Genomic DNA, 27,621 nt, shown 5'->3' with positions numbered 1-27,621 from the left:
GCGAACGGACACAAGCGGACGGAAATATGGAGACGGACACAAGCAGATGGCTTGAGCGAGATTGATTGTCAAGAAAAAAATCAGGATCATAATGTCAGAACCGTACCGCTGTTGTGGGCTTCTAGCTGGGATGTGGAGTTCACCGTCACTTTGCAGACAGGACAGTGGAGGTGTGCTTTGCTCTTTTTGCCGTCCTCATCCGCCGTTGCCTCCACGGCGGTGTCAGACGCGTCCGCCTGGCCGCCGAGACCCCTGACCTCTACGACTTCGGCGGCATCCGAGGTCTCCGGGCTGCCGGAGTCAGAAGCCGTCTCGGACAGCCGCGAGGACAACGAGATCTGCGGCGGGGAGAGCGCCGCCAGCTCACCGCCCGACACGTCTGACACCGGCGTCAGCATGACTGAGCTCCTGGGACTGTCCTCCATCTTGACGTCCCGCGAGGACGCCTCCAGGTCTGCCTGAAGTCCTGCAGAAATACGCACAGAAGTATTGAGAAGAACAAGACTTGAGTAGGTTTGGGAATGAGTTAACCAAAGTTCAATTTACTGACTTATTTTGGCTTTGGTGAACAAATGTTTAAGGAGCCTTTTGTCTGTATTCTGGTGGTCCACTCTTGAGTGTCGATATAAACAAACATATCGACTGCAAAGTTGCCCGATATGTCACAGGAGTTCCATTACACAGCACGCCTTCATCCCCCGGGGAATGAGCCCACTTTACCCTGGAGTCCAACTGCCGCGGAATACCGCCATTACATTTGCTGGTCGTCCTCCTTTTCCCGCCATTGATTTTCCCTTCTCTAACCCTGAGTAAATTCATCATTGGAGATAAGCGGCGTTCCCGATACAGAAAACGAACCTATAGACGAGTGAGATTATGGCGTAATGAGAGTGCCCCCACACCGAAAGGATTGAAGGTTCTCTGCGGGATCGCAACCGGAGAAGCCTCCTCAGCAGGAGTGATAGCAATCTATGGATTAAGCAAGCAGGGCTCCAAGCGCTGGAGGAACTTAATTCCGCAGAGAAATTTGCTCAGTTTCAGGTGTTGGATGAAAAATAGGTAGTTCTAAATTGGACAAATCCCCAGGTAATCAAACTGAAACCAGGCTGCAAGCCTTCCCCAAGTCTTAGAATAGGGGCTAAAGAGAAATCTCATCATAAATCTGGAAGAGAGACAGGCATTTGACTACGTACATTTCCTGGATTGCCTGATGAACGAGGATTATCCTTGGCACCCTTGCTGAGGAGTGCCAAAAAGTGATCCACGTCGGATGTGTTACTATGCCATCGTTCACAGCTTTTTGCAATGTCAGCTCAAAAAAGTGGGAATCGAACTGCTTGATACGCATTATGAGACCAGTTCAGGATTGATTCCCGCTCAGTGATGGTGTTAATACGTGCCCTGCGACAACTGGTGACCAGTTCAGGGTGGATTCTGTCTTTCGCCCAATGTTAGCTGGGAACACTTGTGAGGATGAGCGGGTTGAAAAACGGACATGGACAAAAATATGATGAGTTCAAAAAAAGCATTAAAAAAACAAGACTTTGTTGTGTTGAGACATAGACAAGTTATGGGTTGATAGCAATTCATGAAAAATGAAAGGTAATTGAAATGGTGCATTTTCTCATCAAAGCACTTGCTGGTATTGCAGTTTTTATCTTGACTTGCTTCGAGATTAAATCCCAAATCCGATGTGTCGGAGTTGGAGACACAATTCAAAGACCCCCCCAAACATTGCTTCCCAACATTTATTGAGCCAAGGCACCTGTTTAAAAAAATATATTTATACATATACATCGGAGTGCACACCACTGAAAGAAATATTCACAAAGAAATACTGAAATATTGACAGTATTGTTCCAGTTTATTCCTAATTTACTATGTGGAAATCTAGGCCTTTTTTAATTGAACACAAAACTGATATACGAGCCAGAACCCATGATTTATTCTGCTCTACGGTTTATTGTACTTTATGCATTCTAGTGCATCTGTATATATTTGTAATTTAATAATTATTTTCAAACAAATTACCATAATTCCTGGTTTACAGAGCGCACCTGGTTATAAACCTTGGTACACAGAAAGAGTTTAACGCTAAAATAGCTTATTACTAAGTGCGCGAACGCTAGCACCATGCCTACGCTAGCACTGCGCTAACGCAAGTGCCGCATCACCGCATAAACCACGGGGTTGAAAGTGTGTGAAATTTCGGTAAGTGAATTTGGACAATTTCCCACAACTATTGTGCCACTGTACCCTACATGGGAATCACTAGCCCAAAATACAGTCTCCTGTCCAATTGGTAATGCTTGATACCCATCAACGGGTGACGGAGATGCTCATTTGCAAACGAAAAATCCGTGGCAAGTTTTGGTGGTGCTAAATAAACAGAATCTTTTATGAGCGCCAGCGTGTTCAAGGGCTTGGCGATGGGTCGGAGACACGCCGGCCAGATTGGCGAACTGTCAGCGTGAAGAGCAGACGATTGGCAAGCGTCGGCGGGGCCTCGGAGGAGGGCGAATACTCGCCGCTCGTTTATGGATCTGCGGATCAATGTTGGACCGCTGATCTCTCCTTATTTTTTCTAAAGCAACAAAAAAAATGAATCCGTGCTTGTCATTATGCACACCAGAGGTAGCGATCCGGGGAGGGGACGAATTCACGCCGATGATTTCCTGTAAAATCATCGTGAGTGCAGACTTCCTCCCACGAGTCAATCATAGATGACTGTGATTGATGCTTGCTATCATCAGCACAGGCTTTCCGTCTCCAGGGGGAACGCCTCCGTCCCACCCTCCCCCGCCGTCGCTCACTCGACTGCCAACACTTTGTCGTCTTTGATGTCGCCCCTTAAACGGTGACATGAAGACCTGAATCACGAGCGCATCTCATTCTCCATCGATACATTTTAGACCACCTGTGACTTGCGATATCAGGATCAGGTCTGAGTCAGAACTGAAACGTACATGGACAGAGAATAATATTTTTTTTTTTAGTTTAGTATTACATCCCTGTTGCCAAAGACAAAACATAAAAAGTGATCTCTTGCTTCTTTTTGGGCTCACCGATAGACTAAACAAAACCATGCAACAAGTGACTCACAAGACCGATTGGAAGAATCCATCTTTTAGTCAATGTTGCTGCATCTGCTTGTCCTCACAAAAATCTGTTTCACATTAATTTTTCATACTAAAGAATAAATGTAAAAATTCTATTCCCTTTTATGTACAGGTACGGACTGGTTGGTGCTACCTGTAGTGTCCGGTTTTAAACTCCACAACCAAATATATCGGCATCAACACAGAATGTGATGGGATGGAAATTTGTTAATATTATTTTCATTTTTTTCATTATTTTGATCATTTCTAAATTGAAGTGTATTTTTAATCAAATATTTTTTTTTCATTTCTACATTTGAATTTAATTTTCAAGTTTACAAATTAATTAAAAAATGTAATGTAATTATGTTCTATAAGAAGAATTGTTTTTTTTCCACCCCCCATACGTGTAATAGTGATGACATCCGGTTAAAATTTGAAAATGTGTTTCTAAATTTCATAACTTTTTTCTTTTATTTTTAACATTTATTTTTAAATTTTATTTACACAATACAAATGTGTATAGTTGGTCCGATGCGGAATGCTGGCAAAATCTAGTTACTGGAAATGAGAGGGTGGAATGGTGGATAAGTTGTTAAAGGGTTGGCCTCACAGTTCTGAGGACCCGGGTTCAATCCCTGCCCCATCTGTGTGGAGCTTGCATGTTCTCCCCGTGCCTGCGTGGGTTTCCCTCGGATGGGCACTCCGGTTTCCTCCCACATCCCAAAAGCATGCAACATTAATTGGACACTCCAAATTGCCCCGAGGTGTGATTGTGAGTTGTTTGTCTCTATGTGCCATACGATTGGCTGGCAACCAGTACAGGGTGTACCCCGCCTCCTGCCCGTTGACAGCTGGGATAGGCTCCGGCACTCCCCGTGACCCTTGTGAGGATAAGAGGCTAAGGAAATGGATGGATGGAAATGAGAGGCTAATTTCCTTTGAACTACCTCTGACGGACAACGTGAAAAGCAGCCTCGTCGGCGAAGGTTCTTGCCTGCCAACATTCGGGATTTCATAGCAAAGAGAAGCGAAGTGATTTATGCGGACACGGCATCCAAATGCGAAGAAGCTCGGTCTGTCGTCAATTAGCAGGTAACGTCACTTGGAAGATGAAGCGGCCGATGACGTCCGTGGTTGTTTAGAGGAGCAGGTGCGCTATTGGCTCCTGGTGTTCATTACAGCCTGGCAGGATGGCTGGCGCTGGCTGGCTGGCTGGCTGGCAGCAGCTCGCGCTGCCGCATTTCAATTTCACTTCAGGCCAATCATGCAATTATCGTCGCCATAAGAGCATAACAAGTAGCTTATCGACTTCCTCTCTGGTGCTTTGCTTCTCCATCATCGCTTTTAATTCAGCCTTCACTTGTTTTTCCCTGTGCGCCCCAAATATTAACTTGAGATGATATCTTGTCCACCTTGTCCTTCCTCAAGGAGACTCGTGCTTCCTCTTTTACCTTCACATCATTGCCTCTCTGATGTTCCCGTTTGATCAAAGAGAACCAGTTACATCTGGAATGAAGCAGGGGAGAGTCCAATTCATTTAAGCCCGACTATAGTCAGCTGCCTGGACAGGCTCCTCGAGTCATCAAAACAGAGGGAGTTTCGACACTGAGGTAAACAAATAAGAGTCGAGGAAGTTACGTTGGGTGTTCTGAGTGGACGAGGGGACATTCGTGTAAGGCTTGCTTGAGGTGTATGTTAACGTACTTTTTATACGGTACGGCTTGCAAGCAGCCAACAAAACGTTACATAGCATAGCAACCTAGCGCTAGCGCTTGTGGTTGTGTGCTGATGTTCTGTGGAAGACGTTCCCAAACCAGAACAGCGAATTCCAACTTTTTTGGAGCCAAGGCATACTTTTCAGTTGAAAAATCCCACAGTACATCACCAAAAAAAAAGTTCATCTATTTATGCCACTGAGGTATAAATAGATGAACAAAGATACATTCTTCATTTTAAATATATATTTTTTTGAGGAATTAAGCACACGTGTATACAGTAAATTATCTTTTTTTTAACCTTGCTGATCGGTGCCAAAAATCCTGATCGTGTAAAGCAGGGGTGCTGAATGCGTCGACCAGTCGTTGGCGAGGCAGTGTTGGTCGATCGTGGGATGGCGTGCGAAAAAAAAAAAAAGACATCAGCCGATGTTCCCTCTAAACTGCGCGCTTGCGCAATTGTGCACCGGTGATGCAGTCTCTTTGCAAATATTTTGCGTTGGATGCAAAAAAAAAGTATAACATACATCTGTTCAGTTTGTGGCATTTTACAATGTGAATCAATGAGTGAGGGATGACTGGTTGCTACATCCAATGGCACAATTCACATACGTACTGTAAAAAATGAAAAGAAGAAGCCACTGGTTTCTTTTAGGCAGGACACGGAACTTTCTCTAACTCTAACAACGACCGCTGCTCCGCCACACTCTCTTTTTCCTGGTTTATAATGACAGCGTCCACAACTGCTGCTTTAGTTAGCAACACAGTCTGGGCAACGTAGAGCAAAGATGAGCTAGACATGCTGTTTATGTTTACGTTTTATATTAATGGAGAAAGTTAAAAAAGAAATGCTGTTGTTTTAAGATGCAATGACTGTAGGAGTATGTGAATAATCAAAGAAAAAGTGGTTAAACAGGACGAGATTTTCTCTTTTCCGAGTGGGAAAGGTCTGGTCTGAAGCCAAAGTAGAAAGTGCAGGATGAGATGGTGTGTCATTTTAAAATTACACCTTGGCATAGCCTGATCCGGCATTAAACCACAGATAACACAGTGCACAAAAAGCTAATTCTGTGTTTTAAATTTAGGAGGCAACATAACAGAACATAACATTAAAATTAACCTTAACCCCCCCACTAGCCCCCACTACCCCCAAAAAGGGATGATCTTGGGGTGAAAAAAGTCTGGGAACCCCTGCTGTAAAGCCTAATTAACATACGGACAATTTTATACATGCTTTCCAGACACTTCTGACATACTTATTGCTTCCTCTGAGGTGGAGTCCACAACAGAAGGCGGCACCACGACCTCCGACATCTTATTCTTGTCCCGCTCTCTGTCCCGCTCCCTCCCTCTGGACGAGGCCTCGCCGGTCCGCCGCTGCCTGTTCTTCTGCGCCTCGATGGCTTTGAGCTTGCGTGCGTGCTTGTGGCCCTTGTAGTGAGCCTCCGCCTGGTTCTGCAGCACAGCCAGAGAGAGAGAGAGAGAGAGAGAGAGAGAGAGAGAGAGAGAGAGAGAGAGAGAGAGAAGAGAGAGAGAGAGAGAGAGAGAGGAGAGAGAGAGAGAGAGGGGAGAAGAGGTTAGCTGGAATTTTAATCGATGTAATAGATTTGCAGGGGGAAAAAAACAAGAGGTCTGGTCGAGCGGGCCATGTTAAAAATGTGCATTGTGGGAGCGGCGGACTGGCGGCGCCTGATAACGGCGGCGGCATGCCGGGAGGTCAGAGGTATAATTGCGTGTGAAATACGCAACAAGCGCGCACAACTATAGCCTTATCAATGTGCACAGCGAGAAGGCCGCCTCTCAATTCAAGACACACAGAACGTACATCCTAATGGCGTCCCCACACACAGAAGTACACTGTGACTGCTCATATCTTAATCAGAGAGCAAAGCACATCGTGTTGTCTAATCACAAGAAATTGGTAAGTGATTAGAATGTAGAAGGTGGAAAAAAAAAACGAGGACACGGTGAGGACCAGTGCAGTGTGGGAACAGACACACAATAGTGTAAACCATGGGTCGGGAACCTATGGCTATGACCTACGGTCATACCTGGCTATTTTGGTGGTTGCATATGGCACACGGAGCCATCAGACTGTACATGTGATTTCTGTCGTGCAGAGAAGGTTTGTCCTAGCGGGGTTGCCGTAGTTTTTACGTGGTAGTCGAGGTGCAGAAGGGTCTAACGCTAATCGTGTTGGAACAACTAATTCTGGAAACGCTTTTGACAAAAGCCGCTCAAAGGAAAAAATATGAGGAGTACCCAAGTTTTCGACGAGAATGGACAACCTTTGTGGAGATGGACAGTTCTGCTGTGTGTTTAAATTCACAGATGGCGACTACGCCAAAGCGTTCATACTCGGCATTGCCAATCAACATTTTGCCAAGTTCGCATCAAGACAAGATAATCAAACGAATAAAAGACACGCCTTTGTTGGCAAGAACTGTTCACCATCCTACCAGCATGATAGAAAATCAAATTGAATTACGTTCACGATTAACGGACAGAAATCTCAACGCCTGTGTGACGCTTAATCTGGCGATGTATGATACGTATCAAGACATGAGCAAAACCAGGAAGTACCTGAAGTCGCATTAATGGTAAGAAGTACTTTTGTCATCATTGGTGAGCAACAGCGTAACAATGTTATTTCAAAGAATTTAGAGACTTTATTGTACTGTATTTAGTTTTTCAAATATTGCATGGCTCTTTTGAAATTATGTTTTAAAATATTTGGTGTTTATGGGTCTCTCAGTCGAAAATTTCCCGACCCCCGGTGTAAACGGTCATGGAGTTTTTTCCCTCATTTGTTTCTTTGAAATAGGTCTTCCTTTCAGCAGCAACTACGTGGTAAAGTTTAGTAGCTGGTTTTAGCCTCACAAGAGACCTCAGCTGGTAGAAAGATTGGCTAAGTGGTGTTTTAGTAAACCAGAGGTTTTTGTGTCATCCCCCATTTGTGCAGTTTGAGCTTCAACAGATGTCTTGGAGCCTCGTGAAGACCTCACAAAAGACGGGAAAAACCTCGATTAATTGAAAGAGTGGCACCGAGGACAAGCTCAACTGAGTAAGACGGGTGCAGAGACCAAGTGATTAGGTGTCAGTCTCGTAAAGTGAAAAGGGTTAAGGTTAGGTCCCCATCTGTACCTTTCAATAAGCGATAAAGGTTTAAAGTTCTCCACGAATTTCTAATCTTCATGAAGATGTCACACATTAATGTGGAAAAGCAGCATTTTTGCAAACCAGTGATTAACGTGTCATACACCATGTGTCCCCTTGAAAGAGTTGCAGCAATTTGAAACTCAAGAATTGAAATTTTGAAATGCAAAACATTTATTTGAAACTCAACAAGATTTCACACGATTCCTTAGCAAACCTTGATTAGGTGTAAGTGGAGCAAAGTGGTAATTGTGGTGTTTTTGTAAAGCAGAGATGATGGCACCGTCCTCCATGAATGAGTTCTCGCAAATTGGAACAACTCAAGTTTGGTCCAGGGTGGTCTTCATGTCAGGAAAGACCTGGGTAACGCTCAACACTAGTGGACAAGTGGTAAGGCGTTGGCCTCGTAAATCGACCATCTTTGGTTTGACCCCGATTTGTACCTTAAGGGGGGAAAAATATGTGTTGCAGTTCAAAGCTCAAAAGGTCTCAGACAAGACCTAAACCTCACCTTCTTGAAAGAGTGGCGCCTAGGGCAAAGCTTAAACTGGGTATGAAAGGTGCAATGGCCAAGTGGTAAGGTGTTGGTCTTGTAAACTGTAGCTCATGGGTTCAACCCCCATCTGTACCTTTGGGAAAACTTTGAAGTTCAGTAGCTGTTTTTAGCCTCATGAAGACATTACAGATGCCAAGTGATTTGTGTCGGGAGAGACCCCAGCAAATGTATGGTTTCAGTGGACAAGTGGTAAGGCGACAGTCTTGGAAATTATGTCACAGTTTGAAGTTCAAAACATCTTTTGAGCCCCATGAAGACCTCAGACAACACCTGAGTAAACCTCAATTTCTTGAAAGAGTGGCACCTTGGCCAAGCTAAACTGGGTACAAGAGGTGCAGTGGCCAAGTGGTAAGGTGTCGGTCTCGTAAACCGAAGAGCATGGGTTCAATCCCCATCTGTACCTTTTAATAAACCGCAGAATAAACTTGTGATCCTCATCAGGATGTCCCACATCACTTTGAATATGTGAAAAGGCATTTTAGTAATATGTGCCCTTGAATGAATTGCAGCAATTTGAAACTCATTCTTTTGGACAAGCTGGGCTTTGTCTTGCCAGAGACTTCAGCGAACCTCATCCCTAACCCCCAAGTGCAGTGGACACGTGGTAAAGTGTCAGTCTTGTCAACTGACGATCATGAGTTCAACCCCCCCATCTGTACTTTTGTTTGGTGAATTCAAGATTAATGGGTGAATCTTTATGGAACCCTTGACCTGATTTAATCTACAACAACTGCAAGTCTCAGATGTTATTCACCTGGCAATTGCCAGATAGTAAGTCTTGAAAACTCATATTTGGCAATACTTTTTATAAAACATTTGGAATCCGACAGCTTGAGAAGATCTTTATGCAAGATCCCAGTAAATCTTTACTCTTTTAAACAGGTGTAGTTGAAAAGTGGTCAGGTTTACACCTCTTTAAATGAATCCTGTGGGTTCAATGAACATAAATCCATCCATTCATCCATTTTCTGAGCTGCTAATCCTCACAAGGGTCCCGGGAGTGCTGGGGTCTATCCCAGTTATATTCCGGCAGGAGGTGTAGTACAGCCTTAACTGGCTGCCAGCCAATCGCAAGGCATGTAGAAACAAACAGGCATTTGAACCTACGGGCAATTTAGAGTCTTCAATTAACCTACCATGCATATTTTTGGCAGGAAACAAGAGTGCCCAGAGAAAACCCACAGAGGAAAGGGGAGAACATGCAAACTCTACACAGGCGGGGACTGGATTGGAATCCTAGTCCTCATACTGCGATGCAGACGCTCTAACCAGTTGTCCACTGCACTGCTTCCCAAATAAATCACTTGATTCAATTTGGAAGTGATGCAAATGAAATGGCATCAGTCTCGGAAGCGAAAGACCAATCGGAGCCCTTATCCAGGCCTTAGAATGATTTAGAATTCTACGGCAATATCAGCTGTGATAATGTTCGTCAGCTGTAATAACACGTATGCTTTACATGATGGAGGAGGCCTATAAATAAAGTGGCTGTCATGGCAGAGCATGCTGTGACTAATGTGCTGTGAAAAGGCTTCAAACATTGCTGTGATGCGACCAATTCCGCCGCCAGCTGAGTCTCCCCATAACCGGTGACGCTTCCTCCCTAAACACTGACACTGATTGTCGCCCACCAAAACATGAAACAATGCCACTTGGCTTGATTTCACAAGCACTGTGCATTTTTATTTTGATGGCCACTCTTTGTTGCTATAAATAACCGCACCCTGATTATGCCCTCAGGCAAAAAAAAAAAACGGAATGGAGTTCGATGTACGGTAAAAGCCTGGGGGAACAAATGCATTGTGGGAAAATACCATGTCGGAATCATGGCTTATGAACTCATCTATTCCTTTTGCATTCTCGTTTTTCACGTTATTTTTGGGCGCTTCCCGAGCCAATATTACAAGCAAACGGTTAGCTAACAAACACACAAACACAAATGTGCTCATGAAACTGCAATAATGTTCGAGGCTTGAGCTGGTGGAACTGAGATTTACCAGACAGGTAAGTTTAGGGCAGCAATATGTGAACCTCCATAATGTTGGAAGCTTGGGGCAGTCAAATTTTGATTGGCGGGTTCACATTTGACAAAGGCTCAGTTGTGGTTTGAAACCCAGTTTGGTTTTTACATTGAGGTATTTGTGGTAGCTGCCTGTTAGACCCAGTAAGCCTACATAAAACTAGCAGTTCTTTACTTGTGATACAGTAAAGCCTCGGTTCACGAACGTCCGCATTTCGAACAAATCGGTTTTCGAACATAAATTGAGATTTTTTTGGTTCTGTTTTCAAACAAAAATCGGTACTCGAACGCCCCCGACAAAACCTGGAAATAACATATTATGCACGGCCAGGCCAGCTGACCCACGACGCGCTTTGTTGTGTATTCTCACACTTCCGAAAAAAACGGAAATAACATACTGCGTGTGGCGCAAGCAGCTAACCCACCTACGACGCGTTTTGATATTGTCAAGTCGAACGTCCCCAGAAAAAAAAAAACACGGAAATGACATAACACACGCGGCGCAATCAGTGCACTTTTGTTATTCTGTATAACATAGGCTCTGTACACAAGACGTGTCCCGGTAGTGACTGTTGTTTTTCTTCTTTTCGAGGACTCCCGTATTAACCCCCAATCATGGGTCCAAAGAAGGCAAGTTGCTTGTTTAAAGATATTCTGCACTTTTGTTCGTAAAAAAGGTTTACAAGGCTGGGGGGCGAGATGCTACAGATACCGCAATGCACTCCCAGCCTAGCGCACTCTACTACTAAAGCATACATTTTAAGCAAAAACTAAATATTCTAAATCTATTTTACTATATGAAGTATTTAAACTATACATGTATTTCTACGATGCCGTTTATTATCAGGAAAAGCTTTAAAAATGCTTTAAAAAGCCTAATTTTCTTGGCTTGGAATGCATTATTTCTTTTTTCATTCATTGTAATGGGAAAGACCGATTCGGTTTTCGAACAAATCACTTCTCGAACTGTTTTCTGGAACGGATTGTGGTCAAGAACGGAAGCATCACTGTATTTCAAAAATGTTGAATGGATGAATTGTGCTAGTCGGATTACAAAAAATGAGACTGGCAATTTCTAAGCAGCCTGCAAACTACCAATTGGATGGAGAAAAAAAAGGCATGGATAGGTGTCGACCCTGGGATCAATAGAACAAGATTAACGTGAGCATTCCTTGTCCGCTCTGGTTGCTAGTATTGTCTCGATCGCAGTTGGTTAGCAGGATACTGTAAAAAGTATTTCCTGAAATTCTTCAAAACCTGCATGCTAACAAATGAACATGGGAAATAGAAGCAGTGATAGGGTCGAACCCATGATTTTTACAGGATTTCACACAGTGTGATGAGGGAACTTCAACAGAGACACAACGTCACAGACTGAGGTAGAAGCATTGATTTTCTGTTTACAAAAAGCAACACACACCAGATTTTTTTCCCAACAAGCCTGAGCAATGCTTCGTTGCCGTTTGTTTCTTGCAATCGCAAGAAACAGCTTCAAGACTTAGAAGATAAATGGAGTGAGGTTCCGCAGTGTGGTGAAAGTAATTTCAACAGAGGGACAAACAAAAGGAACAGCTCTCTGGTTTACAAAAAGAATGCCTCACTGCTTTTCTGCTATGCGAAGACAACAAAACGTTCTTGCTTATCTTACATGGATCTATCCATCCATTTTCTAAGCCACTTCTCCTCACGCGGGAGTGCTGGAACAGATCCCAGCTATCTTCGGGCAGGAGGTTGGGTACACCCTGGATTAAATACGAGCCAATTGCAGGGCACGTCGAAACAGACAAGCATTTGCGCTCGCAATCACACCTAAGGGAAAATTAGTCTTCGATCAAAGCACGTTTTTACAATGTGGGAGGAAAATGGAGTGCCTGGAGAAAACCCACGCATGGAGAGACCGTGCAAACTCCACACAGGCGGAACCAGAATGTAAACCCCAATCCTCAGAACTATGAGGTAGACGCACTAACAAGTCGTCCACTTTGCTGCCGCCCCTATTAGAATAACGTAAACATAGTAGCTACAAGGCGTTTCCTAATCATTTTACCTCTATTTATATATCCCACACACTTTACATGCCCAAAATACACAGAAACAGCATCAAAAGTTTTCAGTATCTTCTTCAAGGGCCTGAAGGGGATTTGGGAGTTGAACCAGCACAAAACTTTGCACCTTCTTCCTCTTTTGAAGGCTTTATCACTGATGTCTGCCAGTTTGTTTGTGTGCATATGCATGAAACGACCTGAGACACGTGACTCATTCTCGAAATGTCTGTGTGCGTATGTGTGAACGCTTCCTGCTGAGCCTGCTGATTGTTTCTGCTCGTGGCTGATAAACGGAAACTCTCCCTGCTGTCTAATCCCTCGTGCCAAAACAACACATAAACACACACGCGCGCACACATACAAAAATAAGGTCTGATAAAACACAGTTTTTATATTTATGAGAAGTCACAGTGCAAGTTGTGGACACCTCGGAGGCAGAAAAACAAACAAATGTGGTTGGATCCCCGAGGCAAGGTGATTCAGCTTTCATGTGCTAAAGGTTGATTTGTTTTTGCTGTCCAACTGGAAACACAACTGAAATTACAAATTTTCCATACCGTGGAGTTGAAGCGCAGGTGACAAATGTTGCAGGAGATGATCTGCTTCTTCTTGAGCGGCTGCGAAACGCCAAAGGTGTGATTGATCACCGCCTTCTGCACGGGGTCCATCTAAAAGAGAAAATTGAATATCAATAATCAATGCTCTATCTATACAAAAGAGGCTCGTGTAATCTGTTTCCTAAGCACGCTGTGATCATGTCAAAACTTTGAGGAAGGATCGGGTATATTACTATTTATGAATGTCACAGCTATCGCACCTGCCTGTATTATTATTATTATTTCTACAGAGGAATAAAGATGATGAGCCACACAATGAAGTTATGGGAAAGAGTAATGGATGCTAGACTACGGACAGAAGTTAGTGTTTGCGAGCAACTGTATGGTTTCATGCCGAGAAAGAGTACCACAGATGCATTATTTGCCTTGAGGATGCTCGTGGAAAAGTACAGAGAAGGTCAGAAGGAGCTACATTGTGTCTTTGTAGACCTAGAGAAAGACTATGATAGAGTACCAAGAGAGGAACTGTGGTACTACATGCGCAAGTCTCGTGTGGCGGATATGTTAAATATGTTAGAAAAGTGCAGGACATGTATGAGGGCAGCAGAACAGCGGTGAGATGTGCTATAGGTGTGTCAGAAAAATTTAAGGTGGAGGTGGGACTGCATTAGGGATCCGCTCTTAGCCCCTTCCTGTTTGCGGTAGTAATGGATAGGCTGACAGATGAGGTTAGACTGGAATCCTCTTGGACCATGATGTTTGCAGATGATATTGTGATCTGCAGTGAAAGCAGGGAGCAGGCAGAGGAACAATTTGAAAGATGGAGACACGCACTGAAAAGGAGAGGAATGAAGATGGGGCAGAGGGGGAAGTGTGAAGGTCCAGGGAGATGAGATAGCAATGGTGGATGACTTCAAATACTTGGGGTCAAGAATCCAGAGCAATGGTGAGTGTGGTAGGGAAGTGAAGAAACGGGTCCAGGCGAGGTGGAACAGTTGGCGGAAGGTGTCTGGTGTTCTATGTGACAGAAGAGTCTCTGCTAGGATGAAGGGCAAAGTCTATAAAACAGCGGCGAGGCCGGCCATGATGTACGGATTAGAGACAGTGGCACTGAAGAGACAACAGGAAGCAGAACTGGAGGTGGCAAAAATGAAGATGCTGAGGTTCTCGCTCGGAGTGAGCAGGTTGGATAGGATTAGAAACGAGCTCATTAGAGGGACAGGTAAAGTTAGATGTTTTGGAGACAAGGTTAGAGAGAGCAGACTTCGATGGTTTGGACATGTCCAGAGGCGAGAGAGTGAGTATATTGGTACAAATGTGCTGAGGATGGAGCTGCCGGGCAAAAGAGCGAGAGGAAGACCAAGGAGAAGGTTGATGGATGTTGCGAGGGAGGACATGAGGGCAGTGGGTGTTAGAGAGGAAGATGCACAAGATAGACTTAGATGGAAAAAGATGACACGCTGTGGTGACCCCTCACGGGACAAGCCGAAAGGAAAGGAAGAAGAAGTGCTTGCCAGTAACAGGTGAGATTTCCTGAGGTCTTGCGTGAATCGAAACCTCCCAAAATGTTAGAAGTCCAAATTTTACAAGTACAAATTGGCTTAAGCTAAGCGAGGGAAAGGGCTCATACCAGTGACATTAAGTTTACGAACCCAACGACTGACTATTTTCGCTTCGCCTTTCGGTAACAGGAGAGATTTAGTGATGTCTTGCATGTAATAATGATGAGTATTGAGAAGTCCCCAAAACGGCTTGAATTACAAGTCAAGATCAGGTTTGTTTACACAAAGGCGTGACGAGGGTTTGGACCCGTGATATTCGGTTCACGAGACCAAAGCCTTCTTCACCAGTAGCAACATTCACACATAGGTTCTGGTAAATCAGTTCTTGCAGCAGTACCTTAAGCGTTTAATCTGTTCCGTGACCAAGCTCGAAACTCATTTTCCTTGCGTATCAAATGCAGTACATTTTTCCACAATGAAATGCCAATAATCTGTTCCAGACAACAGAAAACACACTTTATTTTGTACAGCGGAATTTGAATATACAAATAAAAATAAACTGGTCAGAGGACCGCGGTATTTTCGCATTGCTTTCCCCTGAGGGTGAAAGCAACTTTTTTTCCTCCTGGTCCATCATTCAAAAGCTCAAGCAGCTCGTGGGTACATATTTGTTTTCGGAATGTTCCCATTGTGCGTCCGAAGACAAGAGTGAGCGCCCTAAATGCCTCTTTTGTTTTCTCCACCCCGCCGCAGACAGACCTTCGCATCCTGCCCAGCGCGCTCCGTGATGAGGTTTCAGAAAGGATGGACGCAAGGGATGCTGTACAGCTCTCGAGACAGGTGCATCTATCTCCCCGGCTACCCTTTCTCCCCTTCGTAAACGTCCAGGACATGAGAAAAGCAGCTGAACGGAACATGTGATTGATGTCGGCGCTGCAACCGCCACCGCTGAGATTTATTATCTCCTCCGGGAACTGAGGTGACACACGCCTTGGTGATATTTGCACAGTTTGGCCATTTTCTTTTGATAATATTGTATCTGTCCTTCAGCTCAATCAGTAGGCGGTGTTTCTGGATGGGTGCTCCAGTTTATTTGCAGATTGATATCATCATATGCCAGTCGCAGTCTTTCAACACAGTAAAAAAACATGTATAAATGAACACAATATCAGTTTCTGAGATCAAGACAAATTACAGTGAAGCATACAAGTCTCTCTTTCTGAAGTGCAAAAGAAGTTACCGCATTCTGCTTGCCGAGGTCGCTAATCTTAGAATCAAGAGTTTAGCTTTGTTTCTTTTTTCGGTAGCTAACCTCCAATGATTGAGACATGAATGATGCAACGATGAAGACAAATACAATTAAATAAGTGAAACTGAGCTATGTAATTTAATTTACAATTGCGGCTATTGGCATTAAATGGACCATTGTACAAAAACATTATTAGCATATGGGATGGCCTTCTGGATTGTTAAATTGTATTTCCTATCCCTTTTTCAGGGAGCTGTGAAGGCAATTACTGTTGCTAGGCAAAACAGCAGAATTCCCCCTTTTTGGTTGAAAACCAATTCATTCGACATCAAGTTTCTTTCTCCAAAGACCAACACCTTACACTAATTAGGGCACCAGAATACAGGTATAACAAAGAATACTTCTTCTTCTTTGTCTTTCGGCTTGTCCCATTCAGGGTCGCCACAGCGTGTCATCTTTTTCTATCTCGTGCATCTTCCTCTCTAATCCCCACAGTTTTCATGTCCTCCCTCACCACATCCATCAACTTTTTCTTTGGTCTTCCTCTCGCTCTCTTCCCTGGTAGCTCCATCCTTACCATTCTCCTACTAATTTCTTCACTCTCTCGCCTCTGGACATGTCCAAACCATCGAAGTCTGCTCTCTCTAACCTTGTCTCCAAAATATCTAACTTTACCTGTCCCTCTAATGAGCTCGTTTCTAATCCTATCCAACCTGCTCACTCCGAGCGAGAACCTCACCATCTTCATTTCTGCCACTTCCAATTCTGCTTCCTGTCATTTCTTCAATGCCACAACCTCTCATCCGTACATCATGGCCACTGTTTTATAAACTTTGTCCTTCATCCTAGAGCGGAGACTCTTCTGTCACATAGAACACCAGACACCTTCCGCCAACTGTTCCACCGCGCTTGTACCCATTTCTTCACTTCCTTACCACAATCACCATTGCTCTATTGTTGAGCCCAAGTATTTGAAGTCTTCCACCCTCGCTATCTACTACTTGGAGGCCCCATACCTCGGTGGTTAGAGCATTGGTTTGGTAAACCATAGGTTGTGAGTTTACTTCTCAACGGGGGCCTCCACTCCCCAAGAGGGGTTGCATCACGAAGGGCATCCGGCCTAAAAACTGTACCAAACAAATATGAGCGTTCATCTGAGATGACACGCTGTGGTGACCCCTGACGGGACAAGCCGAAAGAAAGTAGGATACTTTATCTCCATGTTGCCCTTGTCCAAAAGTAACATGGAACCCAAAAAAGGTTCTGTGATTTAAGCGCAAAATTCTCCCAAATACTAGTAGTTTGGTTGACCTAAAAATTTTTGGCCTTCGGAAAATCTCAACAAAGGCACGGACAGGGTTCAAAATGAGTGACATTTCATTCACGTTTCTGCTGTATCTTCATCTCTGCTGCATCTGCATTTTATACACACTTGCAACTGTACATAAGCAGTGAAAAATATCTAATTTCATCTTGTATTCTTGCTCTTTTTATATTTTCACTTCTTGGGACTTATTGGGTGAATCCGGGACCTCTGCTATTTGAATTTTTTGCCATATTATGTGTAAATGTCTTTTGGTATGAAATTCTGTCAAATCTTCAAACACTTACACTGTGTTTATTGCTATTTATGGAGCGGTATCACATTAAACGATCGCGCCTGTTAAGATCTGATATTTCCTCAGAAGGTGGCACAATTGCAGGAAGACGTTAGCACCAAATTTCTAATGCTAACAACTAAGTAGGCAGCACTAAGCTTTCCACCTCAGGTTCATTTATCCAAAGGCACAGACGAGTTGAGTGCGTGATCTTTATTAGACTGACGCTGTACCATTTGTCTACCGTGTAAAACAATAACTTTGTTCCACTTTTACATCGCTCCCTTCATGTTTGAGGCAATTTGAGACCTCCCACCGCCTCCTCGGACAAAACACCTCCGCTGCCGACGTTGAACACGCGAGGCCGCCGTGTATTTTGCGGGGCCTTTCGTTCACCAGACGTGTCCGTTTCTCCGTAACACCGTGTAGGCGACGCCGGGGGAGCTGAAAGAGCTGGAAAGCGTGGGCGACGGCCAAAAAAACAATAAGAGCTGGACACGCATGCATTTCTGTGTCACACACACACACACACACACACACCACACACACACACACACACACACACACAACACACACACACACACACACACATGATGTAGTCTGCTTTGCTTTCTGTGGCTTTGAGGGTGTAAAGTAGTTTATGTTTCATTGAGCAGCAGAAGGATGCTCGGAGAATGATAGCAGAGAACACACACACACACACACACACAATACACAGGGCACACCTGGACACTGTGCCAACTTCAAAACCTGAATTATTCATAGTCCGAGCACTCAGAGAACGCAGACCTCCACCATGGCTTTGTCACCTGTGAAATCATTCAGTCTGCATGAGCCATCTTTGAGCGTACAGCAAAATTGAGGTAAAAAATTTAAGACACGTTCACGCAAAAGTGACTTTTTGTCGGTGATTGCGGGATTGTGTGGGGGCGTGCTGACATCATAAATATAGGGTTGGAAAGCACTTATTAGCACCTTTAATTATGATACATGGCATGACTGGATTTGTCGCTCGTTGAATTTTGATCTGGTCAATAGTGAAGTTTTTACTTTCTTTCTTCAAAGCCGCACACGATTGCAAACAAATCAGCTGCTCGCTTATAAACCAATCTCGACCGCTTGCAATATCTCAAAAAGCTCATCATGTCATTCTGTCAGGGGCACGAGGGGTGGACCCAAATGCAGGACTCCAAGTCGAGGACATGATGGTTTGGCGTGGTTTTATCCAAGATCAAGGTCATACAAGGTGTAGGAGTCCATCAAGGTTGATGCACAAAATCATGAACCAAAAGCAGGATCCAGAAACATGAAACGTGGTCTGATAACTGTGAGGCAAAACTTGAAAATATTAACAAAACTATACTGGACTATGATGGCACAGAATCGCTGTGCCGAGGATAGCGCAACACTACACTTACTCTCAGTGGTGGAGAATCCAACTGTGCAGTGAATGAAACACACTGACACAAGGCAACGAACTGGACACGCCAAACTTAAATACATGGTCTAATTAGGGTCCACATGGAAAACAGCTCTGGCCGGTGACAGGTGTTGGAGGTGACACCGCCCAGAGCAATGGCCTGGCCACGCCCCCCTTGGCAGTGGTCCAGCCTTGCTCATGACACATACAGCTAAAACATACTAAGAGCATTCAAGGACTTTGATCTCAAATGGACATTTAAAACATTCACCCATACATTTTCTGTACCGCTTATCCTCACGAGCGCTGATGTCACTGACCGTGTTGAAGTTGGGGAAGAGGCTGAGCGGCGAGGACCCGTTGAGCCGGAACGGCAGCAGGTGCTTGAGGTCCAGCTGAGGCTGCAGGGGCTGTCCCGCCACGGGCAGCGAGGCCAGGAGCGGCCCCCCCTGGCCCGAAGTACCTGGACACCAAAGATGCAAACAAAACATAAAAAAATACATAAACAGAGAGGAAACATCAACTGTTGATTGAGATCTTGGAGACTTGCAAAGTGGGAAAAACTGAACATTAACGGCGAAAACCTTAAAGAGATTTGAAGATTCTCCGCCCATGTCCTTTTTTTTAAAGAGCATTTGTCAGTGTTGTTGGTGATAAGAATTATTATTTACTAAATTGACACGTGGGCGGCACGGTGGATCAGCTGGTAAAGCGTCAGCCTCACAGTTCTGAGGACCTGGTTTCGATCCCGGCCCCACCTGTGTGGAATTTGCATGTTCTCCCCGTGTCTGCGAGGGTTTTCTCCGGGCACACCGGTGTCCTCCCACATCCCAAAAACATGCAACATTAAATGGACACTCTAAATTGCCCGTAGGTGTGATTGTGAGTGCGACTCTTGTCTGTCTCTATGTGCCCTGCGATTGGCTGGCAACCAGTTCAGGGTGTACCCCGCCTCCTGGCCGTCGACAACTGGGATAGGCTCTAGCACTCCCCGCGAGCCTTGTGAGGATAAGTGGCTCAGAAAATGGATGGATGGATGGATGGTTATTCAGTTGACAACATAACAAAGGTATGGAAACATATTCGGAAAGCATAAATGTTGAGCTAATGCTAGCTAGCGCTTAAAACAAATGACATTTGATTTTTTTTTCTTCTCCCCGGAAGCAGCGCCATGTCAATCGTTTTTTCCCCCCACATTAATCAAGCTTGAATATCTCAAAATAAATTCAAATACATGTTCTTTGTCTGGCAAGATATTTTTTCAACCAAACACTTTTTCACTGAAAAATGTTAATCAGGTATGATAACTTGTTCCTGAAATTTTATTACAGATGATAATATCATGTTAAAATAAGAATTTCTCAAGGTAGTATAAATACGCCACATTGGTGGGTGTTTTTTGAGGTAAGGGATGTTTACTTCTTTGGAAAAAAAAGAAAAAAACGGGGGAACTGGCAAGATTTCTAAAAAATAAGTTAACATTTCTAGCCTGAAGAAAACGCCAATGTCTTAAAATGAGTGTATTTATGGCATACTTATGGAATAATCCTATTTTAGGCTAAATGTACTGATAACCAGTGCCAGTATGTTGAGATTTCTAAGGAAATAAATGTGTGAAGCAAGTGAAATACTGCCTAGTATGATGAAACACATTGCCAGATAAAGAAGAAGTAGATTTCGCCTTGATTTCAGAGATTTAATCTTGGTTAGGTTTCATTTTTGACAGCGAATGCAGCTCCAAAACACAGTGGCTCAGGTGGGAGTGGACCCCCCCACCGCCCTTCATGTACATACACAAAAACGCATCATTTCATTACTGACGCAAAGCAGCGAGGGGGTGTGGAGGTGGGCACAAGGCGGGTTTCGGCGGTGGGGGGAGGGATATCGTATTTTAAATGGAGCCGGGATGAAGAGATTTCTAATTTTCCGCTTGGCCGCGTTTGAGCGCGCCGGCGCGCTATGGCGGCGCGCAGGCATTTACACGAGCGACAGGATCAATCATCGGTGTCAGCCCCCGGGTCAGCGGAAAAGGGGCTTTGGATCGGTTGGTGATAACTTACAGCGCAGACCAAAAAAAAAGCAATCAGTGACCTCACAATCAGAGGCCAAGGCGGGACAGAGTGCGCCATCACCGTAAGATACTCGTGAACGATCTTGTAAAAAAACGGAAACTTTTTTTTTTTTTTTAAACTCCGCGCACAGATGTGCTGTATTTTCTCTTAAATTCGGCTCACTGTTTGGCGTAAGGTGCGAGGGGGCACATTATGCTATGTTTTCATAACTTCGTAGATGCGTGCGCGATCTGTGCTTGTGACAAAAGACAATGTGATGCTAATTATTAGTGCAACACGTGAGTAGATGGTAAGGAAAGTTAATTCTCAAGTTTAAAAAAAAAAAGGAGAAACAACAAATGGTGAATTTTCGCATTCGAATTAAAGCAAGTTTATGGTTTTTTGGGGGGGGTTTTTTGCCTCCATTTTGACTTATCGCGTCGCTTCTGTACATGTACGCACTCCCGATTCACCGAGCGCTAAAGTTTCTTTATACAAATAAATAAGTAAAAAGGAGCATCTCTGAAGTGTTATATTTAATACATTTGCCACTCCGCCGAACATATCTCCGCATATTCAGTTTAGAGAAGACAATTGTAATTTATATTTGGTGAAAAAAAAAAAGAAAAAATAGCTGATACAACATCCTCAACGAAAATTCTCATAAAATTTTTCATTGCACATTTACTCACATTGAGGGCTCTGTGTTATATTTTATCGCATGCTTAAAAAAAAAGTATTCACATATATAAATATGCACTCTGGAGCATCTTGAACTTTCCCTGGAGACCAATAAAGTTCCCTGAATTAAATTTGAAGTGAATGTGTTGACAGCCCCGATAACTCAATGAAACAGCGACATGCTGTTGGCGTGAATGCTTTCTCTCTCTTTTTTTTTTTGATAAGAGGAGGAGAAAAAAAGGAATCCTGGAAGAAATGCGCAGTGAAACATGAAAATATTCCATCCTAAGCACGTCGATAAATTCAAAATACATAACTGTTTTACCACTGCTTCTTTTTATACCGTCAGTACTTTTCAGCACCGCTTTCGGATCTGAGCCGTTTGCTTTGGGGTTTCTGTGGATTGGCAGATATGATGGGAGTCCCTGCTGGAGACTGCCTGACACCCGCAGACGACCTAAAAAAACCCTCTGCCAAAATCAGAGTAAACACTGGGAAACACCCGGTTGTTTTATTCCTACCGTAAGGAATTTACTACGAGCAGAAAGTGGAAAAATAACCGTGCTTGGACAATGATCCACATGCTGCTTCACCAAGTCTTAGGCCATAGATATCTGATCATGCTATGGACAGAAAGAGCATTCACTACATTAGGCAATCAGATTGAGTAGCAACAGTTTATGTAGCACCTGAAAGTGAACAGCTCGAATCACCAGCAGAGTTGTCTGCGGCAACTGTGCATGCGTAATACTCGTATATAATACACATTTAAGCAGGTGTGAAAGGCAGACACGCAAAATGTGATGAAAGAATAGTCAGGAGCATTATGATAAATGGATGTCAAGGACTCTGTACGGTAACTGGAGACAAATGGCAAACACTACGTGATAAATATGCACTACATGAACAGATGTAAATAAAATAGTCATTAGCGTTGCATGAAAGAATGCAGTTGTAATAAATATTTGATATGAGGCATGGTAGTTGGGAAACACCATTACAATGAATAGTATGTATACTGAATTACAATTTGAAGGGCAGCAACATTGTATGAATGTAGCAATTCATGAAATTATGAGAACATCATTAGTGACAACCACATAACAAAAGCGGTACTACAGAGTATATACAGTGAAGAAATTAAGTATTTGAACATCCTGCTATATTGCAAGTTCTCCCACTTAGAAATCATGGAGGGGTCTAAAATTTTCATCGTAGGTGCATGAGAGATAATCTAAAAAGAAAAATCCAGAAATCACAATGTATGATTTTCTTAACGATTTATTTGTGTGATACAGCTGCGAATGAGTATTTGAACACCTGAGAAAACCAATGTTACTTTTTTGGTACAGTAGTCTTTGTTTGCAACTACAGAGGTCAAACGTTTCCTGTAGTTGTTCACCAGGTTTGCACACACTGCAGGAGGGATTTTGGCCCACTCCTCCACACAGATCGCGTCTAGATCAGACAGATTTTTGGGAGGAGTTTCAGCTCCCTCCAAAGATTTTGTATTGGGTTTAGGTCTGGAGATTGACCATGAAAAGAACATTACTGCTGTGTCACAGTGATTTTTCCCGGTATGTTTTTTTTTTTTTTTTTTTAACCAGCCCTGATTGTGCTACCGTGTTGTTGCTAAATTAAGCTAAGCTAAGGCATTAAAACTTTGAAAACTCTTTCTGTGTACCGTCTTTCTTTGTAAATATCTCGTGTTTCAATGTGGCTTTCAATGTGGGGACTTTTACACAAGTGGGGCTTATGTGTGTTACAAATGGTATTTACTTTACAGATGTACTGGGTGAGGCTTATAATCCGGTACGCTTTGCAGGCCGGAAATTACAGTAGTAAAGAAAAGTCACCTGCGTCGTACGTGACGACTATCAGTGGACACTACACAAATATGGCAACTCTCTGAGATCTGCATGATGGTTTTTGGAGAGCGCAGCACCCAGCAGCTCTTTTGTGGACTTGCAGGGAAGACAGTTATCAGCCGATAAAGCTCAGCGACTCCCCAGGCAGCTTATTAAATCAGCACCTGCATTTGTATGTGTGTGTGTCACTAGACGAGTGTGACACACAGCAAATAGAAATAGTTGCCCAAAGGTAAGTTTGCAGTGGTTCTGTGCGTGTGTGCTGGCTTATTGCAGCCTGCAGCCACCGACAACCTCTTTCTATCACGACGCGATATCGTCTGTTCATTCCGGGCCGCGTTTGTGTTTGTCCGAAGTCCGCCCCAGTCCAGGCCCCAAAGCAAAAATGTCCGACTTCTTCTTCTTGGTCATGAACAAAAGCGCTGGTGAGTCACCGCGTTTGGTTACGCAACAGCCAGTGTCACGCCGCATCTGTTGGATCTGCGTGCGCATACGTGCGTGTGCGCGTGTGTGAGTCATGTTGATGCCCGCGCGTTGGACACGATCATGGATTCCAACGAGGGATAGACGTGATTAATTGATAAGTGGAAAGAATTTTGTCGATTGTGCGGTATCATGAGAAAATGACACCGTGAGTGGATGACATCTTTCGACCGCGACAAAATGGAACCCTGGCATCATGAGAACATTACAACGTAAAATTATGAACTCAAGAGAGCATAAAAATATAAAATCAAAAATCAATGCCATTATAAGAACGTTGCGTCATAAGAACATGAAAAAGTGGATATCATGTGATGGAAACACTGTTAATGTGATATCCCAAGACCATGAGAATTAAAGGGGAAATCAGTGGTTTGCATTAACACTGTATCCAATAGGTCATGTAATATGTACTCTTATTTTGCCAATGTGATGTTAAATCCTCTCATTGAATAGTTTTGAGAAGATTTTTATCGAAAATCATGAATTTTCAGGGGCGTTGCCATTTTGGTGAGTCATATGACCTACATGCGAAGATGTGACGTGTCACGTGCCGTTCCAAACGCTCGATTACATGGGACACCATTTATGCCCGGCGCTGATTTCTCTGATTTATCCTCATCTAATGAAGAAATTGCAGTATCGGTTGATCGGGAAGACGGAGGAATACCTCCAAACAGAGCGGCGGAGCGAGCTCCGGGGCTCGGCGGGGAGCGAGCTCGTCAGACTCCGCGTCATTCCGCCCTAAGAACCATCCCAATATTCAACATTATTGACAGCGGAGAGGCGGAGCACGCTCGCGTGGGAGCGAACTCACGGCTCCGCCTCTCTGCGGCATTATTTACAGCCACAGGTTCAAAGGCTGTCCCGCTCACGGATGTGTATGGAAGTATTCCTCCGTCTTGCCGATCAACCGATACTGCTATTTCTTCATCGGATGAGGCTAAACCTGAGAAATTAGCGCTAGGCATAAATGGTGTCCCATGTAGTGGAGCCTTTGTTGTGGCACGACACACGTTACATCTTCGCACGTTGGTCATGTGACTTGCCAAAATGGCGGCGCCCCTGAAAATTCGTAATTGTCGATAAAACTCTTCTCAAAACACTATTAAATGAGAGAGGATTTAACATCAATTTCTCAAGATAGAGTATATATTATATGACCTATTGGATACATTGTTAATGCAAACCACTGGATTTCCCCTTTAAGAAAAAAGTGAGAAAATGACTTGGTGATAATATAAAATTAAGAAAAAACATCACATCATGAAATCATGGCCCAACGACAACATGGCAACAATAAAACAGTGGCCTTGCTAGGCCTATTTTAGGGGGAGTTCATATCTTAAGCTCGCTCCCCTGCCGCAAAAATGATTTTTTGATCGTTTTTGATCTTAGCCCACCTGAAAATCTTCTTTGGCGCACCCCAAATGATTTGGTTGTATAGATATCGACATTCTTTACAAGACCAAAGAACAATGACGGCCGCCAAAGTACACGCTCGAGAAAAAGCATCGGCTTTTCCAAAGACAAAGCGGCCTCGGCTTCTTTTCGCCGTCAACGTGAACAAAGCGAGAGCGGCGCTTTGTGCATCTGCCAAACTGTCCGAGTGAGTCGCGAAAAAGGACAGCAACATTTCATTTGACTGCGAGAGAGCCACAAAGTGACGGATAGCGGAAAACGATGGCGCGCGGAGGCGTCGGGTCACCCTGGGAGCCGTTTTAGACGGACGACATTAGCCACTCCGTCACTTTTAATTAAAGACAGACGCTTTCCGCACCCACTCTCCGCTCTTGTAATAACCGGACGGACCTCAAGGTTGGATGTGAGCGCGTTGATAACGAGGAAGGAAGCTCACCCTGATAACTGGCACAATGTGAGCTCCATCTACAGGTGTGTGTGTATGTGCTCATCGCGCTTCCAGTCTGCTTTGGTTCTCCATTGACAAGGATTCGTACGCCGAGTACACGCTGTGCTGGTGAAACTGCGACGGTACCACTTGATACAAAATTGGAGCACAGGTGAGAATTTTCTTCTACGAGAAAATTCTCACACATTTGATTTATTGATGTGTGTCATGTTCTTTTGGGATAATGTTTTCACATTGCCACTAATTACATGCAATGAATGGAATCTCCGTAATTTAATTACAACATGTATGCAGTTGGAAAATCCATCCATCCATCCATTTTTTTTGCTGCTTATCCTCACGAGAATCGTGAGGAGTGCTGGAGCCTATCCCAGCTGTCACCAGGCAAGAGGCGGGTGAGGTTTGCGTGAGTTTGCATGCGTTTCTCCCTCAAAGATGATATGACGACGACAATGTTTACTTCGGTGTGCTGTGGTCAGCACGGCGACGGACTCTTCTCCTACGGTGTGAGGTCGATATGAATAATGAGTTTTGTCAGGTGAGCGCGGAGCAGTCCACTCGCCGCCGCGGCCAAACCTGAGCGCGGGTGCTCGGCCCATCTGTCAAGCTGAGACAATAAGCTCGGAGCTGTGCGCAAACAAATTGCTCCGCTTCCCTGCCGCGAAACCCCCGCCAGGCGACTTGGCTGGGGGCGCTTCACTCCTGATGTTCCGGGGGTGGGGGGTGGGCGACGACAAACCAGACAGGACATTCCAACAATGGTGATTGTGAAAGTGAAGGAACCTCCGCTTTTGAGCCTCAGGCCTGGTGTCCATGTTCAGACAGATACTTTTAATCTACTTCTAAATAAGAGGTCGAAGTCAAATTCCAGAAGAATAAAACACATTCAAAGGCTGTCAAGGGCAAGACGAAGCAAGACGAGAATGACAAAAGCATGACATTTTTTTTTTAATTCTCAAGCATTGTTTCACATACAATTTAACACGATACAGATCAAATTATGACCGTTTCGAACGGATAGGGATAGTGGAGCGAATTGGCACGACAGCTTTTGGAGGAAAGTGCTAGCAATTGTGTGAGACGAGGGAAATTGTGACAAACACTTCAAAGCGTCTGTTTAAATGAAGCTCGGCGTCATCTTCATTAGCGTTAGCCGCGACATCAAATAATCTTCATCTGGAGTCGTACCACACACCACTGGCGAGATTGACAGAGGCTCCGATGAGGCTCATTTCCTCTGTAAATTGAGTCATTTACAGAAGCGGCGTTAAGCGCGACGCGGACGTCCGCGCGCGTCGGCCGACCGATCGTCGACTGTGACGACTCATTTGCGGACTGATTAGACACAGGAAGTGGCGGGAGGAAGCACTAGCTGGTCTAATTTGAAGTGGTTAGATGGTTGTCAAAGATGCAGGTGGCAAACGAGGCCGTGACGAATACGAGCAATGAAAATGAAGTCGCGGAAGGACGCGGGGCTCAATCCGGATGTCGCTAATGAAACATATTTATCATGGTGATATCTGCACTTAGATGTCTTAATCATTATTAGTCAAAAGATAGGGCACGATATGCTCCTTCCGCTCAGGAAGAAGAAACATTCCCGCGTTACGCTTGACAAGTGGCTACACATACTTTGGTGTCGTCACGGAAATACGTCCAGTCAAGACATGTTATTCCTCTCGCAGCGTGAAAATGTTTTAAATGTATTTTTACCACGGTGCCCCATTTAATTCAGGAAGAATACGCCGA

The 27,621-nt window shown here is 44.1% G+C and overlaps 1 protein-coding gene and 1 non-coding gene across 4 annotated transcripts in view; one reads left to right on the top strand and one right to left on the bottom strand.

Moving 5' to 3' along the window:
* znf385c (zinc finger protein 385C) overlaps window positions 1-27,621 on the bottom strand; it is a 107,286-nt gene that overhangs the window by 6,392 nt on the left and 73,273 nt on the right. For all 3 annotated transcript variants that reach the window (XM_061846870.1, XM_061846871.1, XM_061846872.1), the window contains 4 exons: window positions 19,240-19,382; window positions 13,151-13,261; window positions 6,073-6,271; window positions 107-466 (listed from right to left, as the gene is read on the bottom strand). In XM_061846870.1, the coding sequence (XP_061702854.1) occupies window positions 107-466; window positions 6,073-6,271; window positions 13,151-13,261; window positions 19,240-19,382 (813 nt within the window). The remainder of the gene's footprint in view (window positions 1-106; window positions 467-6,072; window positions 6,272-13,150; window positions 13,262-19,239; window positions 19,383-27,621) is intronic.
* Window positions 8,860-8,931, top strand: trnat-cgu (transfer RNA threonine (anticodon CGU)). Its single transcript has one exon. It is a non-coding gene; the product is annotated as a tRNA-Thr (tRNA).

The sequence above is a fragment of the Syngnathoides biaculeatus genome, chromosome 16, assembly GCF_019802595.1.
Source record: "Syngnathoides biaculeatus isolate LvHL_M chromosome 16, ASM1980259v1, whole genome shotgun sequence".
In the NCBI taxonomy this organism is placed as follows: Eukaryota; Metazoa; Chordata; class Actinopteri; order Syngnathiformes; family Syngnathidae; genus Syngnathoides; species Syngnathoides biaculeatus.
The sequence above is the reverse complement of the archived record's forward strand: the minus strand, read 5'-3'. Positions and strand labels throughout refer to the sequence as shown.